Genomic DNA, 18,230 nt, shown 5'->3' on the forward strand with positions numbered 1-18,230 from the left:
CGATCTAACAGCTGCAGTTGAATTTCGTACGGCTTCAAATGCAGAACATTTAGCTCAAATGCAATATAGCTAGTGCTTCTCAGTATAACTACTGCCTAGGTACACGCAGTAAGGCTTCCAGTTAACAATTTAAATTGTTTCAAAAGTTCAATTTATAGCATTAAGACTCAGACAAATAACGAAATTATACTCATAACCCTACTCACTAAAAGACAGTGAAAAGCTTTACTATTAAAATATTTTATGGACCTTTAGTAATTTTAGAAGTGATTCAGAGTATTATAGTTACATAGTATTATCTCTATGTTTTCATTTTGTTTTAGGTCGATAGTGGTTTTCAAGACGGATCAAGATCCACCCATCAAACGTATTTCCAAAATGAGATTTGAATAATTGTTAATAAAATAAATCAACGAATGGATGAAAGGATAAACGTTTGCAAGGATATCATGAAGTTGTCTCCTTGTAATTTGATTGAGTCAGTTCGTGGTAATTTATTAATTAAAAGCACAAACTTTGCAGACAGACGGAAATTAAACCGGAGTTGTGTATTACTGACCTTTCCTGAAGAAGGATGAGTGTGCAAACAATTAAACGAAGGATAGATATATCGATTCAATTGAGGCCTTGAGCTACTGTATTTTAATTCCAGGCTTTCGCCGTTCTACGGCATCATCAGGGAATGAAAGAAAATATTCAATACTGCGTGATATAAAAGTGGTGTAGGTCCGGTGACGCAAATGATTAAAATGGAAATATACGATAGTATGGACAATCGCTGATGAGTATAAGTGATAAAGCGGTTAAAAATAAAGCAGTTTAGGATAGAATAAAAGTTCTCTGAGTTCGATACATTCTTCACGGGGATTAATTTGGAAAATATACCATAACATGAACAATCGGTGATGAGTACAAGTGATAAAGCAATTCAAAATTGAAGGTCTTTGTATTCGATGCATTCTTCACGGGAATTGAGTTCAAACAGGACAACTTCAAACGTTTACTAAAAGGAAGGTTTTCCAGTTCCCCGATGTGAATGAAAGCGCGTCAAAAACAAATAAACTTCTGTGGCATCAGAAAGTTAGAACGAATATAATTGCAACGAACATTTCAATTCAAGCCCCAGTTTTGATCTCGAGTCTTCTCTATTAGGGCCTCGTATGTTGATCTAGGTCGTGACCTACTATATCAAATACGAAAGACCGTGTCTTACCACATTTCCAAACACGGTGAAGCCGAGAGTTGAAAATACGACACGTCGTGGAGTATATTTGTCGAATTGCGAGATGTATTGAAAGGTGGTCAAACCGTGTTTTTACCCTTCCAAGTCAACTTTTAATTTGAAGATCAGACATACTGTAGTCTGCTTCACCTATCTATATCTACATCTACATTTTTTAAGTTGATAAAATCTTGGAAGACATACATCAAGACATACATCAACCTATATTAGGTTTAAATAATAACGTAGGAGATCATTTGGAAATCTTCTTAACTTTATTCGTGGTAGAGAAAAGGCAAATGCCACTTTTAAGCACACAATCTCAGGAATGGAATTTGTTTTTCTTTTCATTTTTATCTGAAATAAATTTATGGATATTTAACCGAATAAAAGCCTACTCAGTCATCCAGTGATTTTATTAATACCCTTAACCTATAAGTTACACTAACATATGAGTGAAACAAATGTTGACACCATTGCCGCGCTATGTTTGGTTTTATTGAAAAGGTCGTGTCAATTCTTTCTTTCTAAGGCTTTCAAAGCAAACACTTCCTCGTTTTCTTCCTCCTTGCATACAGCAACATGGAAAATTAGCAACGACACGAAAATCCCTGTGAAAAAATGTCGATCCGTTTAGGTCCTAACGAAATAATATAACGTAACTATAGGCGGGTTTTACCGTATTATGGTGATGCGATTCGACACACGGAAAATTCGGCGTCCCATCGAATCATTTTAGGACGTTCAAAGCAATGGCTACTTGCAGTGTGCTTTACTAATGACAGCCACTTGATTATCGTAAGAGATGTCTTCTTTCCTTTTTTTACCTTCAAAAGCAGGGTCTTCATTTGCCTTTTATTCAACACCCCGTTCCATTTTGTACAGAGCAAGGGATTTTAGTCGCCGACTTTGATTGTATAAATAAAAAGAAAGGTGTAGGGAGGTACGTTCTGAATTGAAAAGGAACCGCCCCATTCAAAAGGCTCCCTGAACAAGCAAATAGCAGTCTTTGGTTTAATCTGCTGGACAATTGATTCAATAACAGATTGTGCCACAAATGCTGTATTTGAATTCATCTATTTAAACCAGTCTGGTACAACCAACCAAATTACATTTCTACCACAGAACGATCGACAGACAAGGACATAAATAGTCTTTCCTGTCCCCTCTGTCGCTCGTTTTAATTGCAGTTGTTTCATGGTGCCTGAAAAACTAAATAATAATAATAATAATAATAATAATAATTTATTTCTAGCGCATTACATTAAAAGATCTCAATGCTCTTACAGAATAAAAATGAGAAAAACGATAACGAAACCAATATAAGGAAAATATATTAAATTACAATGGATGATAAAATACTAAAATTCATTAAATACTAAAATTCATCATAAGATACTAAAATTCATTATAGAAATACTAAAGATCACTATTAAACAAAAACGTTTTAAGCTTAGTTTTAAACGTATCCACTGACGGGGCACTTCTCACATCAAGTGGGAGGCTATTCCACAGTTTGGCGCACAAGATGAAAAAGCGCGTCCCCCGTAGGTCTTTGTCCTAAACACCGGTATGTGCAGTCGCAGGTGATCATTATTTGAACGAAGACACCTTATCGGTTGACGAAGATTAATAAGTTCCGCCAAGTAACAGGGTGCTAAACCGTTTAAAATTTTGTAAATAAAAAGTAAAATCTTAAAAATGAAACGCTTGCGCACGGGCAGCCAGTGAAGCTTGCGGAGGATTGGCGTGATGTGATCCGCTCTCTTTGTTTTTGTAACCAGCCAGGCGGCCGAGTTCTGAACACGTTGAATTTTCGAGATTTCCTTGTCAGGGAGACCATACAAGAGACTGTTACAGTAGTCCAGTTCAGAGGAAACAAAGGCGTGAACCAATTTTTCTGTACTTGGTTGGTCAAGATACTAACGAATATTTCCAATACGCTTTAGAGCAAATGAAGCAGATTTGCAAAGATTGCTTACATGCGCGGACATCGTTAAGTACTGGTCGAGAGTGACCCCAAGATCCCGGGCATTCACGCTTGTCTTGATCTCAGAACCAGCAATATTCACCGCAGCTATAGGTTGACGCTGAAGATAACGAGATGAAAAATGCAAAATTTCAGTTTTCGATGAGTTGCATAATAATTTATTATCAGCCATCCAAGATAAGTTATCCTGTGCACAAAGCTCTAGCTTACTCAAACAAGATGATTGTTCAGATCGTTGCATAACCAAGTACATTTGCGTGTCGTCCGCAAATATCATGGACTGGAGGCCATGGGCGATGATTATATCTTCAATGGGCGCGACGTAGAGGAAGAACAACAGCGGGCCCAGCACCGAACCCTGAGGAACACCGCAGATTAACTTAGCGGAAAAAGAGTGAACATCTTTGATAACAACCGCCTGCGAGCGATTTGTCAGATACGATTTGATCCAAGAGCGGGAAGTACCTCTCAGACCAAACCGGGCGTATAACCTATCCATAAGGACACTATGGTCTATGATGTCGAAGGCAGACTATAAGTCAAGCAAGACTAGAACAACATCATCGTGATTGTCAAGCGCTAAGTTGATGTCGTTGGAAACTCGCAGTAAGGCTGTTTCGGTGCTATGATATGCACGGTAAGCTGACTGAGTTTTGGTATACAGGTTATTGATGACCAGATGTTGCTTAAACTGCATTGCTACTACGCGTTCGATCATCTTACCAAGGAAGGGAAGGTTGCTGATTGGACGGTAGTTCTTCAGTATTTCATGGTCCAGATCAGATTTTTTCAATAAAGGTGTTACAAGGCCATGCTTGAAGGTGGCAGGGAACTCTCCAACCTCTAGCGATCGATTTATTATAGAGGTAATACAAGGCAGCAATACGTCGATACCCTTTTTCAGTAAACTGGTCGGAAGTGGATCCAGTGAACAGGACTTGGAAGGCGCTGCCATGACGGATTGTTTTACATCTTGAAGCGAAACTGCCTTGAACTTCGATAAAGTGGAAGAAGAAGGCTGTTCTTGATAAGGTATCGATAGGCTTCTGGATGGCATTGTATCAAGCTCCGACCTTACAGCGCTGATTTTATCAGTGAAGAATGCACAAACTCGGTTTGCAAGTACAAGCTCAGAATCATGAGTTGGTAGATTCGGCGATACTTTGACCTTGAACAGACTGTCAATAAGATTGAACAACTGTTTCTGATCGGAGTTTGAAATCTTATTGCTAAAATGTGCTCTCTTTGCTTCCTTTATAGCTGCATAATAGTTGCACGCAGAATCTCTGTAAAGTTGCTTGTACACCTCAAGGCCTGACTTAACCCACCGCCTCTCACATCGCCGTTTGTCACGTTTGAATGCTCTAAGCTCATCTGAGAACCAAGGTGCATGAGGCCTTAAGGTTGTAGTACGCTCTTTGATAGGAGCATGCTTGTCAAGTAGGTCGCTCAATTGAGAGTGGTAAGCATTAACTAACACAGGAAGATCGGCAGGCGGATTATTCATCCCTTGCAGACTAGACAGATCTTCAACAAAGCAATCAAGGTCAATGTTTCGCACTCTGCGATGCTTAGAGTTGACTCTAATCAGAGGTGGCCTGGGAAGGTCCAAGCAACAAGTAATAGAAGCATGATCAGAAGGCATAGAAGCATAATCAGAAGGCATTGTGCCATCTACAAGACAACTTGATTATTTTGATAGCACCAGTAACAGGGAATAACAGAAACCTAATTCGTTAAATACACTCAACCCTCACAAAACTATTAAAAAACGATTAAATAGCCTGTATTTGTTTCAAGCGAGTTATGTTTAAGTAGCCTGCTTTACAAGGGAGCAGCTGCTAAAATGTTTTGCAAGATAAAAGAACCACAGTATTTGCAATAATATTGCATTATCTCGTAAGAGTTAAGGCAGGTCAGCATGTTTCTTCGAGTGATTTTCGCTTCTTTGCTAGCTTTCCACGGTGCTCTGTGTGAGGGGGGAAAAAACAATGAAGTGTTTGCTTTGGTAAGGCTAAATTTACAGGCAGCAGTGAAATAACCTCGACATTAACTTGCAAACAGTTTGAAAGATTTCAGAGTTTCATATGTTGGTTTGTTCCCTCTCAGATAAAAATATTCTAAACCATCATTTTCCTTTTAAAAGTTATAGCATTTAGTAATTCTTATTAATTAGGCGTTCACAGCGTGAAAACAACTTACCGGTACTTGTATTTTATTAACTTATTTCTCATCATAAATTTTCTCCCTCAGAAATATCTCTCAGATTACCACTACCTGTCGCAATCAAGAAATTTCAAAAATTCTTCGGTCTGCCTGTGACTGGAGAACTGGACGACGAAACTCTAGAAGAAATGAAGAAGCCACGATGGAGTCCCGGATGTTGACGAAAATGGCGATCGTATGCGCGTGAAGAGATACTCCACGCTCTCGAAATGATACAAGACAAATTTCAAATACTACATGACGTATGGAGAAGACTTGTCACACGGTGATCAGTCCAGAATCATGGCAAACGCTTTTAAAATGTGGAGTGATGTGGCACCAAAACTGAAGTTTTCCAGAACATACACAGTTTTCCAAGCTGACTTTAAAATCAGGTGTTGAAAAACACACTTTTATATTTATTTCAGTTAGGAAACATATATTTTTTCACATTTTATTTTTGAAAAAGCCATGAAGCTTACGCCAAACACAACCAAGAAAATGTATTGATTACTCCTGCAGTTTAGGTTAAGGAAGTCACTCTGGTGTACCTGGTGAAGGGAGATGCTATTCAAAGTTTGACGGTAAAGGCAAAGTCCTTGCTCACGCGTTCTACCCACAAGATGAACGACTGCATTTTGAGGACGACGATAAGTTTTCAGAGACTGGTTCATTTTTGAGTGGATCAAATAGCCTGATTCATGTTGCCGTCCATGAGATTGGCCATGCTTTGGTACTTCGGCACTCTAACGTTAAGGGCACAGTTATGAGGCCGACAGCTAGTCGAGGCACGCCCAAATTACACAGGGACGATATTGCCGGGATCAGGTCGTTATACGGTATGTGGCATGTTATGCATTTATTGCGTTGTTCTTTAACAATCAAAATTGTTCCTAAAGTTCTTTTTATAGCATTAAGACTCGGACAAACAGTTGAATTGTACGCATAACCCTATGGTACGCACTAAGAGAAAGTGAAACGTTTTACCTTTAAAGTATTTTATGGGCCTTAAGTAATTTTAGCTGTGATCCAGAGTACTATATTTACATAGTATTCTATATGTGTTGTTTTGTTTTAGGTTGATAGTGGCTTTCAAGATAGGTCAAGATCCACTCGTCAAGCGTAAATTCAAATGAGTTTTAAATGACTGCTGATAAAATAAATCAACGAATGAATGAAAGAATAAACGTTTGCAACGATGTTTTAAAGTTGTCTCCTTTAAATTTGATTGACGAAGTCCTTGGTAAATTACTGACCTAAAGCACGGAACTTTCAAGGAGGAGGGGAGGGGGTGGGGGCGACCTTATTGCCCGAAAGAAATTACACTGCTGCGTAAGTGTGAGTGTAGTTCAAACGCACTCAAATCGCAGTGAGCACAAAAACTTTCATAATTCTTACGTCTAATGAAACTGTCATCATTGCAAAATTGGTTATTTTGAAACCTCGCATATTCTATGACTTTAATCGACAGCCTAGCAAAACCAGATACTTATAAAAGAAACATTTAATTCTTTCTCGTACGCGAAGTTCAAGAAAATTTTAACGGCTCTTTGTGGAGCCATTCAAAACGGCTCTTTTTAGAGCCACCATAAAAACAAAAGTCTTGGTTGGTTGTTTTTGTCATTGTTTTGTTGATGAAAATATTATCAATCTGGTGGATTTTCACGATACACATTTAACGATATATGGCTTTCCTAAAACAGAATACCTGGATCCTTACATCATCTGACCAGGCAAACGTCAGCGAAAGTCGCCTACAAGTCTGGCCTTGACAACCCTTTAGAATGTTTTCTCCCGAGTGCTTTTGCCCTAATCATCAGCGCTTTGCCCGAAAAGTTACAAAAATGTCTGAAACTGGGCGGGCTCCACGTAACAGGTCAAAGCTTCGAGGGTCGTTCGCTAGCTTGAAAAATCGAAATTTCTTTTACTTTGCCTGAGGAACAATTTTAGGGAGCTTTCGTAGAATATAACATTCTAACTCTCGTAAAATGTAGAATTTCGGAAAATTCGCCCCCAAAAAACAGAAAGACAAAACCAGTTTTGTCTAAATTAAATAAAATTGGAAATTGACCAAATTCTACTCATTTGCATTGAAACAGTTTGCACCTTTAGAAAAAAACAAATAACTTTGAAATTAAAAGGAGCGTACCTTTTATACATTCTACAATGGCACCTTTGAAAGTTTTAGAGTTGCTTCCAGTGTTATTTGAAGATTGACCATTTCCAGACGGTTGAAAGCGTCTTATTATGTTCCATAATACAGTTTTAGGTGAATTCTTTATGAATTTTTTTCTTAAACATCTTCGCGTTTTTTTTCTCGATTGGAACTTCACGAGAAAACAGTCAAGCATTCAACAAAAGTTGGAGGGTCCATCATTCCCCCTTTTTTTGGAGATTTTTTTTTCACAAGGAGATTTCGAACGATGAATTATAGAGCCATTAATACCTGCTATAAATATACTGTATTGGATGACACAGAGTAAATAACATCTATAATAAATTGTTACAAAATTTTCTGTACTTGAAGACAGTGACAGCTAAGTCTGATGAAAAGCAAGGAGGACGATATCAAGTAACGCAAGAGCATTTTAACAAGAAAGGTGAACAAACTTCGTTTTTACTCTAGTATGCCAAAATGTCAAGAACGTGTTTGAATTGGTTACCATGAAAGCGCTAACCACGCAACAGTTGTAAACTATTTTAAGATGAAGAACCGTCAAGACGGTCATTGAATGGCGTTTAATTTGAATAACTATGAAACATTACCCAGTGGCTATTTGTGGACTTTTAGAAATCACGTCCGATTTATGGGCGACTAGAAAATTAGAAATAAAGAACATTCTTTTAAAAAAGCAAATTTCCAGGGCCCGGTTTCTCGAAGGAACCAAAAACTTTTCGCACCAGGAAAGCCGTTACAAAATCCCAAACCGTGTGATTACAGAGCTGCTTTATTCGCATATTCTTAATATGAACAGAGGTTCTCTTCAAACAAGGAGTTTCAGGGGTATAAAACTCTCGGTTTTTAGATACAGATAATCTATTATGGCTTAGTGGGCCCGCAAAGTCTCAAGGGCTTTCGATCGAGAAACGGGCCCGACGGTTATTGAATAGCGTTTGAATGACTATAAAAGCATTACTGTTTGTAGACCTTTAGAAATCTCGCAAGACTTGTTGGTGACTAGAAAAGTACATATCCCTCCCCCCCCCCCATTTTTTTTTAAATGGTGACTGTCAAGATGGAGATTAACTGAGACATGAATTTGAGCTATGAAAGCATTATTCAAACTCTCAGTGTAAACCTAAAATAAAACCTCCGAGTTACAGGCGAGTTAAACTGTAGACCTATAAAACACTTTTTGTATTCTTTTTCGGATGGCAAAACTGTGAAGACAATCATTAGCTGGCGTTTGAACTCGTACCTTTTGAAAGCATTGTCTAAGCAAGCAGCAGGTGCAAACTGTAAGAAATCACCTCATAGTTACAGGCTATTAGAACTGTATAACTAAAAGACACTTCGTATTACTTTAGTACCGCACAATTGTCAAGAAAGTCATCAGTTTAATGTAGATGAACTCAAACTGCTGATAACTATAAGCCAAGAAGCAATTTGTAGACTGTTTGAAATCAATTCAGACTCATAGGCGGTCGAAATGTATCACTAACTGAAGCGACACTTCGCACACTTCGTTTTATTTTTATTAAATACCAAGCTATCATGCAGATCATCAAATTAGTTTGAACTCGTAACTTTGAAAGCAAAAGCTCAAAAACCATTTCAGACTCAAACGGGGCTATCCTTTAAAGTGCGGGTACTGATGGAAAAGTGGGTTTTCGCAACTGCATGCTTAAGTTGGGCACAAAACTGTGATGCTCTCTTATGTGAAAAGATTCTACCTACAAGCTCAAAGATAAAATATTAAATAGCATTCCCTCGCACAAGTATGGGTAATCAAATGGTGACCAGTGAAAATAGGAAATAATCTTACGCACGTTTTGTTAAGTTTCTAATAAAGCTTAGAATTTTGATAAAACGCAAATGAAATTATTTCTTAATTACCTTCTAAAATCATAGGTAACAAATTACGATTACAATCGTAGGGTTTTGACTTGTTTATCGTATCGAGAAATATTCTCTCTAAACGTTGGCACGGTAATTTTGTATACTCGTGTGAAATTATAAATTAACGCTGAAACTTTTGTCAGCATTAACGATATTAAGAACTAAACATGTCAGTTATAAGTCGAGCTGAATTTAGGAGTACGTGAGACGCACCAAAACGAACGTTTATTGAAAGGAAAATGAAGTCTAGCTTGAAATATAAATACTAATTGTTCCATTATAGTAGCATTGTTTAAAGAAAAGCAAGGTGAAGGGCAAAAAATAACCCGCGAACATTTGCAAGAGCAAGGTGAATATACTTAGGCTAAAGCGACAGTTTTCACATTAGAAATATTGTCTCTAGTGTAAAATTGAATGCAAACAGAACTGTAGACATATGTACCCTAGAAAAAAAGTGTACCACAAAAGACTTATTTAAATAGCTGTAGTCAGATATTTTCTAATACGGGGTTCCTTTTTGGCTTCCTAAAGTACTAGTACACTGTACTTGCTTAGCTGGTCCATGAGCAAATTAAGATACCAGTATTTAACTGATGTGTTATGAAAGATTTACTTTAAGTATGTATCTACAATATACAATGAAAATACAATGGAAATAATTGACCCTATTAAGGACAGCTCTAAAAGAAAGAAGCTTGCCATTTGTCGAAGTTATCGCTATAAAATAAGTAAGCCAGTCGTCAGGATGCTCACTTCAAATCGAAGCTTTCTGTAAAGTAATCAGCGTGAAAATGTTGGTTGCTGTGCTTCTCCTTCCTTTCTTCATTGGGGTTACGGTGTGCGAAGATGACGAAACTATGGCCTTGGTAAGTACTATATTCCAAATTATTACTCTAGCCAACGATTAATCTAGGTACTTTGGGCTCAGCAAAACTTTTTTTTTACAGAAAAAATGATTGTTCCTTGAGGCTCGTGACACGCAGTGTGTTACAAAAGGCAATTCCAAAATTAAAATGTTCACTAATACGCAATTGGAGCTGGTTTCAAATTCCTCTAATTGGATTAAGAATACTGATCAGTAAAACGAAAATAAAATCATAGAAAAAATTTAGAAAGGCAAAAGTTATTTAAATTTTATTGCGTCTTTGTTGCAGTTGTAGTCGAGCAGTATCCTAGCTTAAATTTTTGTGCTCGTCAACTCGTGTTCATTATTTTTACATGGGCGTTCAAGGGCGTTATCGTGAACACTGCCGTACGGCCCAAACAGAATAGGTTTATCTTTCTTCAAAATATTCGCCTCATTAGGAAGAAAAGAAAGCGATGACCTCAACACTTTAAAAATTGAAACAAAATAATGGTAAAAAACAATAGTAAATTAAAGAAAGAGAATATTGAAAGAACTTGGCACAATAAACTGTCTGAATGAATTTCAGACCAATGTGCACGCATTGAATACTTTGGGTGACGCGGGTTAAAAACGACAAATTTTGCCAATAAAATGTACGCGCTCATTGACCTTTTTGCCGCTAAGAAATGTTTGCCGTTTTATTTTAAATATCACTGCCTCCTTACATCCACACAGCTATACCTTTACTAGGATTATGATTCATCAATCTAATACAGTCTTCTGCAGTCTTCGGTTTTCATGATCTTTTCATCCCCCAAAACAGCAAATCTATTTTACCAGCTATTTAGTTATTGTTTGGTGGTGTATACACACAGAAGACACCTGAACAATTCAGCTTCGCCTGTCGATTGTGCTAGTTAATGATTAATTTAATGTTACTGAAATATCGCTGATAATTATTCTTTTAGCACTTCCTGAACCGATACGGGTACATATCAAACACTCGCAGTGGTAACCACGACGTTGGTACGGCCATCCGACAATTCCAAGATTTCTATGGTCTCCAGGTGACTGGCAGACTGGATGCCTCAACTGTCCGCCTCATGAAGAAGCCTCGGTGTGGTATGAGTGATCCAACTCCAGGAAGTCGCTTGCGAAGATATGCCACTGTTGGGAAATGGAAAAAGACTGACTTGAAATATTACGTCCAACCTGGCCAGGATCTCCCACATGTGAGTACAATTTGGTGTTAAGGGTCTTTTTGGTTATCCTCACTTAGAAAGCTTTTAAAATTCAGTGTTCAAAATTGTTAACATTTTCTACAACTTACCAGGAGACATTTTAGTTTTTTTGATCGTTTGACCATGCGACGTGACGTTTCTATAGAAAAAAACGATATTTTCAAATGATGGCTTGCTTAAATTTCTGGGTTTCATAAAAAGTTGCTTTTTGATATTATCTATGAATTGTAATTTGCATCCGTTTTGTTTTTTTTTTTTTCTGACTTTTCTAAAAGATTGGGTCAAAGAAGAAAAAAAACAAACAAAAAAAAAAAACAGTATGGCGGACCTAATAAGCTAAGATAGGCATTTTGAAAATGTGACTATTTAAGTATGATATGAAGTCATCATTTTTACGTGGTTATCACTTAAAAGCGCTACGTAATGGTTTGCACATCTTGAACGTTTAGATTATCTTTTTCAAGTTTGCCGTTTGCAAGTTGTGTTTAACTTCTCCATCCTTAATAGCTAAGCCTTTTCCTTTATGGTTTATCATTGTCTCTTTGGTGCTTTTCTATCTTAATAAACTACTATTTTCCGGTTTCCTCCAAATTAAAGATAATATTATACGTGGCCAAAGTGACTGCGCTCCTTTAAGTACACTTCTATACTGTTTTGGATGCTTTACGTATACTTTACAGTATGAGCATTACCGAGTAAATGGTTTAAAATATCCCTCACCTTTCCCTACCACCTAACACCAAACACTCACGAACATCATTGCCCATACTAAATAGAGAAATGCTCTCGAAAACAACCAATTCATCACTTCATTGTGTCTAAATTATTAATAGGATGAGCAAAGAGGGATATTTGCTCAGGCACTGCAGTTCTGGGCCGACGTGTCGGGGTTGACATTTTCTGAAGTCGGCAGCGCAAGTGAGACAGACATGAAAATAAGGTAATTTTGGCATTTTGGTAGTAAACAGGGGAAATAAGTAGTGTTTCAATTAGGGGAAATAAACTCTGGGATGAAAAGGCCTTATTAGCTGGATGAGGAAACAAAGGTGCCATAATTGATTTAAAACTTTAATGTAATATATCGAACACGAAAGGCCGTGTTTGAGCACATTTCCAAACACCGACAAGAGAGTTGAGAATACGACGCGCAGAGTTGTATTTTTGACGTAGTTCGAGGTGTTTGGAAATGTGGTCAAACACTGTCTTGAGTGCATGATATATCTTCTCAATCAAAACTAAAGCTAAGGAGAAAACGGAGAAATAAAATCGTAAAAATCTATGCTAATTAAGATCCAATATCCAAACACCGCCACGGTCATGACTTTCTTTTCTTAAACTTGATGAATTATTAATGACTTTGAGAAGAGACTTTCCAAGGTATCTTACTGAAACTGACAGACCGTATATCTTAGAGTAATGCGCCATACATGTACATTCCAATCATCAAGCCGCCGTACTTTTTTTTCTCTTGTTCCGATAATTAGAATAAGTAGCTTTACTACAACCTACATCTATGGCATCTAAGGCAAGAGCTTAAGGGTAATGTAATGCTACCTACACTATACAGTACTTACGCTATATTGATATCTACGGGTATCTCTCAATCTATAATTAGCACTCGCTCTTTGACTACTACTTTAATCAGTACTCGCTCTTTAATTAGTGTTAGTATAGGGTTTTCTTTTCCCATTTCGTTGTTCGTGATTGTTGCTGTTAACTTTCTCTCCTGTATTATGTCAACCACGTTTCTCTACTTAGTTTCTAAATTATGAATTATTTATGATATTTTAGTTTATTATTTTTTTTATCTACTCAAATTGGTTTAATTTCCTTTATTTCTGTTCTCAATTTTAAATAAACCAGATAATGCTGTTAAAGTAATAGCAGCTCGCCCACAATAGCTTTGCTAGCTGCGAGCTACCAAGGCTTGTAATCCAATTACATATATAGTAGTAAAAGTTATTGTTGGTTTTACTGTAAAGCGCTGCAGATCATTAAGAATTTATTGTCACATGGCTTTGGCTTGTGGCCGATATAACGCGCGCTCTGATTGGCTAAGAGCGAGATCTGAGCGGTCATTATGCAGCCGTAATGCCCACGGGCCGATTGCGGATTATACAAATTAGGAAGAGCTCGGCACCGAAAATTCAAGCGCATTGAAACGATGAAAGCCGATTAAAAACAGTAAGATAAAGTAAATTTAATTCCGATTAGCTAAAAGTTTAGAGATTTTTCCTTAATAAAATTTATATAGAAGTCGTTTTTGACTTACCAGCTGGTAATCTTGGCGGGCAATAGTGAAAAACAATCAAAATTTGCCGAATCTTAAGTAAAGCTAAAATCGCTAAGTGAAAAACACCATCGGCAGATCTGTCATGCATCCTAAGCAGAACACACGAAGAAACTTTTACAACAATTACCGAAATATTGAACTCCGTCACAGTTCTCATCAAGTGGATTCCTTCGCTTTAACACAATTAAATGTAAATCAGCTTCCAGGATCATCAGATGTAAACAATCGGGCGGTTTCTGTCGGCAGCAGTGGTTCTGATAACTACAGGTAGTTTTAAACGTTCACAAGGCTTCAAAGGTTCATCCATAAATTCCAGAATGAAGAAGGCGAAGCTATGTTGTCCAGAGCGAATGCGAAGTTAGAGTTATTCTGAGCAGTGTATTATGAAGGATTAATATTTTATTTCCCCGAAAGACCGTTTGCTTGGACTGTTTTGAAGCACTTTCTGTCTTCTCTATATGCGTTCACGTTTCGACACAAAAGTCGGAAAAACTTCCCCATCAAGTTGTGGCACTACTATACTAAAATACCATTTTGAGGCTGTGACAATTATTTTTCCCGTAAAGAAATTTGTGTTTTCAGGTGTTTTTAACGGAATATGTAATACAGTGTCGAAGTTCACTGACTGTGTAGTTTTGCCCTGGGTTTGAGACGATGAATGAATCGGTAATCTCGTGCATCGACGGATGTGAATTGACGACTTCTGCTGGAAATATTTTTTTCTTTTCTTTAATTCATGAGCCATATAATAAACAACTTAATAACCTCGACCGTTCGGTCGTTACGGGAAAATCTCAAACCTCCGCCTATCGCTCAGTCAATACGGTAAGGCCTCAGTTTGAGATTTTCCCGTAACGACCTCACTCTCGGTTGTTAAGTAGTCAAGGCAACACCCTTATAAGATGCTATTTTTCATGTTAATTATTATTATTATTATTATTATTATTATTACCTTAAAACAATGCAATAGGAAAAAACTGGAAAGACGGAATTAAAAAGTAAAAACTGCAGCAGCAGCAACTGACCCGTAGGTCAATAAGTTTGAACAATTAAAATAGCCAAAATAATGATTGGTTGTAACCATAAAGGTTTATTATGAGTACACATTTTCTTTCATTAGCTTTGGGAGAAACAGTCACCGTGGCACCAATGTGGAAGGGACATGCCCGTATCCATTCGACGGCCCCGGTGGTGTTCTGGCGCATGCGTATTTCCCTCAAGACGGGCGAGCTCATTTTGACGAGGATGAATTCTTCACCCACGGAACTAGCAGTGGCGTCAATCTTTTATGGGTGGCTGTGCACGAATTTGGACATTCCTTGGGCCTGCAACATACTAACATCCAGGGGGCAATTATGTTTCCTTACTACACGGGTTACGTCCCGGACATGAAGCTCCACTCTGATGACATTGCTGGTATTCAATATTTGTATGGTAAGAGAATTCAAGAAAACCTGTGATAAACTTTAGGGCAGTACTCGATGGCATGGAATGGATAGGCAAAAACGCTGACAAGAGTTTTGGTAATGCGCTTTGTTGGTTACATTTTCTATGACAAACACGTTTTCATACTGTTTTACCATAGCTGATAGAGGGGAATGGTTATGAAATTCGACAAAGTTCTTTGTTGTATGCTGTTGTTCTCTTTCTTGGCCTTGACCGTGCACAAAACACAATAGTTGCTTACTACTGACCGAGGAACTAACCAATAGAAACGTTTTGGCTACGTAATTCATGCAAAGTGTACGAGTGCAAAGCAAAAGATTGTGCACGGTCGTGGACCTTCCAACATAAATCTTGACATCTTTGTTTGCTCCTTTGATGTTTGCTGGGCTTCATAACCATCCCCCTCTATTAACTATGGTTTTCACCTAAATTTGGTGTGTGCTTTTAATCTTAAACAAGTCTTAAATTTGTCTCATTTCGAATTTAGACTTTCCAACAAATTCTTTACATTTCTTGTATTCTTATGTTACTATATTCCTGAGTTTTGGATTCAGTTTTGGAGCACTACGTGTTCTAACCAAGTTGGAGGACCAAAAATGGCAGGCATACTAAAAGATGTGACGTCATTTTCCCGTTCTGTCACGTAAGGATTGATACATGACAAAGAAAAAAACCCGGGATAAATGGGGATAACAGCGCTTTTGAAATGCTAACAAGGAAGGCAATAATGTACCTTAATTTTACACCTTTGCATTTGCAGCTTTGCAAGTGAATATTGCGGAATATATTGTGAATACATTTCAGTGAATGATAATCACAGTTGCTGTTGAATGTTTATAGTCGACGATGCACTTAGCTAGAACTAGCAAGTTGAAAGCTTGAAAACAGCAACAAAAAAGGTTTAATTTTTTTGACAGCTACCTAAGTCGTGTACGTATCGGCGATAATCATTCTCAAGTCTTTACTCTACAGCTTTATAGTTTAGTTGATGGTCGGAGAAGAGAGATTGTTCCAGGGGTCTTAATTGTTTCCTCTTCTATCAGGTGCTAACTCTGGTGGCGGTGGCGGCGGTGGTAGCGAGCAAACTCCAGCCCCTACAGTTCCCGGTTAGTCTTCTACATGTACATATGCAGACAACAGGGAAGAGTGTCACGATAGGGTAGTGTTTACCAATAAATATGGTGCTCGATTGGTGCAAGGGTTGCGTATCTAGAGAAGTGTATACTTTTCTAGACTTCTTCTAGTTTCAGCATCTGCTGTCCGACACTCTTTAATGTTATCTTCTTTAACATTTCCGGATACTCTCTTTCAATGGGGGAGAAATCTGCGTGTTCTAATGTACGTCAATTTTGCAGCATTTGCTTTGATGTTTTGGCGTAAGCTTTTACAAGTTCTATTTATTCACGCCATGGGAAAATCATAATAATTCATTTAAATTTACCTTTGCTTTTTGCGCCATAACCAATTACCCACCTAATCTTGCAGACCAAGCTATAGTGACCTTAAGCCTCTGTCAGCTTGTTTAAGGCATTAAAAACACAGAGATGGTAGGGAGGAATGGCTCGATAAGAAATTTCCTAAATTCTAGAGGGTACAACTTTTGCAACAGCCATTAATATGTCAGTACTTTCTTAACACCATAGAAAATTGTGAAGACAGGTCGAGTACTCCATGCCAACCGTATAAGGATGCTGGTTATTGTGATACGTACCCTGATAACATGAAGTATTGGTGCGAGAAGACATGTTTCAACTGTAAGTTCTGCAGATATTAGTAATAGAAAAATGAACTAATCGTCATTCTCGTCCCTAGAGGTCGCGCTCATTTTGGTCAGCACTAAGAATTGCGACATCTGGCTACACCCGATTTTCTTAGCATGGGCAGAGTATTCGTTTCATATTCTCAACTAATCAGATTGGTCAGATTTGATGGGAAGTTCGTAACTCGCAGACATTCGGTGACGTTCGTGATTCTTGGTGCTGACCAAAAGGAGCGAGGTCTCTGGGTACGAGAATGACTAATCGTAAGAAAGATTGCCGTGGGGAGGTGTTCATGACCAGTGGTAGAACAATTCCATAAAACCTAAGCCAGATCGTTTACTATAAGCCAAAACATGAGCATACATGCGCATATAACATGCTTCCACGCATCAAACAGTCATCGGTTACATGGAAACTGAAAAATGTTTTGAATACCGTTTGTATGTACTTTGAAAACAGTATGAAAATACAATGATGTAGTTGTACGGAAGAATTCGTGTGTATATTGACCGCCCGTAACTTAAATAAGGTACTAGCTGAAACTCATTTTTTTCTATGTTTTGTTGCAGGTCAGGAATAGATGACAAAAAACGCGTGACTACCTTAATAAATTTGGGTTTATTCTTGTAAAAGTATATGAAATTAACTAGAGAATAAAAGCAACAGATCAAAACATGTGTTGGTTTTAGTTCATTAATTTTCTCTTGTGAGTTTCGTTTCCATCCATCTTTAATTGAATTTAACTTGTACAGTGTACCATAAAGGAAATGCTAAAATCTTTAAACTATTATTGACTGAGCTATCATGCGCTATCACCCATTAGCTTGCAATGCTTGGAGGTTGCTTACAAATATGAGACATTTTCTCGTTTTCCCGAAGTTTCGGAGAAACATTTAACAGAAAATGCAATAGAAGTCATTTCCTGAGAAGGCTGAAAAGGACAACGTTTAACATTGCAAAACTGTACGTTGTTGATTTCATATAAATGCCCAATCGTGAACAAATTATGGTCATCTTCATGGCATAATAGGTTACCATAGCTTTACATGTAAGTGAATACATTTTGGTGTCAACAATGACAAGTAGGGAAGGAAGGAAGGAAGGAAGGAAGGAAGGAATGAATGAATGAAGGAATGAGTGAGTGAGTGAGTGAGTGAGTGAGTGAG

At 37.7% G+C, this 18,230-nt stretch overlaps 2 protein-coding genes and 1 pseudogene across 3 annotated transcripts in view; all 3 read left to right on the top strand.

The window, feature by feature from the left end:
* LOC145481889 (lactadherin-like) overlaps nt 1-18,230 on the top strand; it is a 490,145-nt gene that overhangs the window by 183,918 nt on the left and 287,997 nt on the right. The gene's annotated exons all lie outside the window — the stretch shown is intronic.
* LOC145480487 (collagenase 3-like) lies at nt 5,453-6,434 on the top strand (annotated as a pseudogene).
* Nucleotides 10,202-17,925, top strand: LOC145481871 (matrix metalloproteinase-19-like). 2 transcript variants are annotated; one of them, XM_081460430.1, is made up of 7 exons: nt 10,202-10,343; nt 11,293-11,556; nt 12,399-12,505; nt 14,979-15,292; nt 16,348-16,410; nt 16,948-17,058; nt 17,634-17,925. In XM_081460430.1, exons 1-7 carry the CDS (start codon nt 10,269-10,271, stop codon nt 17,642-17,644), a joined length of 945 nt encoding a protein of 314 aa, XP_081316556.1. In that variant the 5' UTR covers nt 10,202-10,268; the 3' UTR covers nt 17,645-17,925. The 2 variants fall into 2 exon arrangements, with proteins under 2 accessions (XP_081316556.1, XP_081316555.1); XM_081460429.1 differs by lacking the exon at nt 17,634-17,925 and having other exon boundaries at nt 16,948-17,557.

Source organism: Orbicella franksi, chromosome 3 (genome assembly GCF_964199315.1).
Source record: "Orbicella franksi chromosome 3, jaOrbFran1.1, whole genome shotgun sequence".
Taxonomy (NCBI): Eukaryota; Metazoa; Cnidaria; class Anthozoa; order Scleractinia; family Merulinidae; genus Orbicella; species Orbicella franksi.

Excerpts from the sequence above, each read along its gene's own strand:
- LOC145481871 (XM_081460429.1), top strand. The coding sequence starts at position 10,269 with ATGTTGGTTGCTGTGCTTCTCCTTCCTTTCTTCATTGGGGTTACGGTG. Across the intron at positions 10,344-11,292 it reads ATGACGAAACTATGGCCTTG|CACTTCCTGAACCGATACGG; the intron begins GTAAGTACTATA and ends TTATTCTTTTAG. Across the intron at positions 15,293-16,347 it reads TGGTATTCAATATTTGTATG|GTGCTAACTCTGGTGGCGGT; the intron begins GTAAGAGAATTC and ends CTCTTCTATCAG.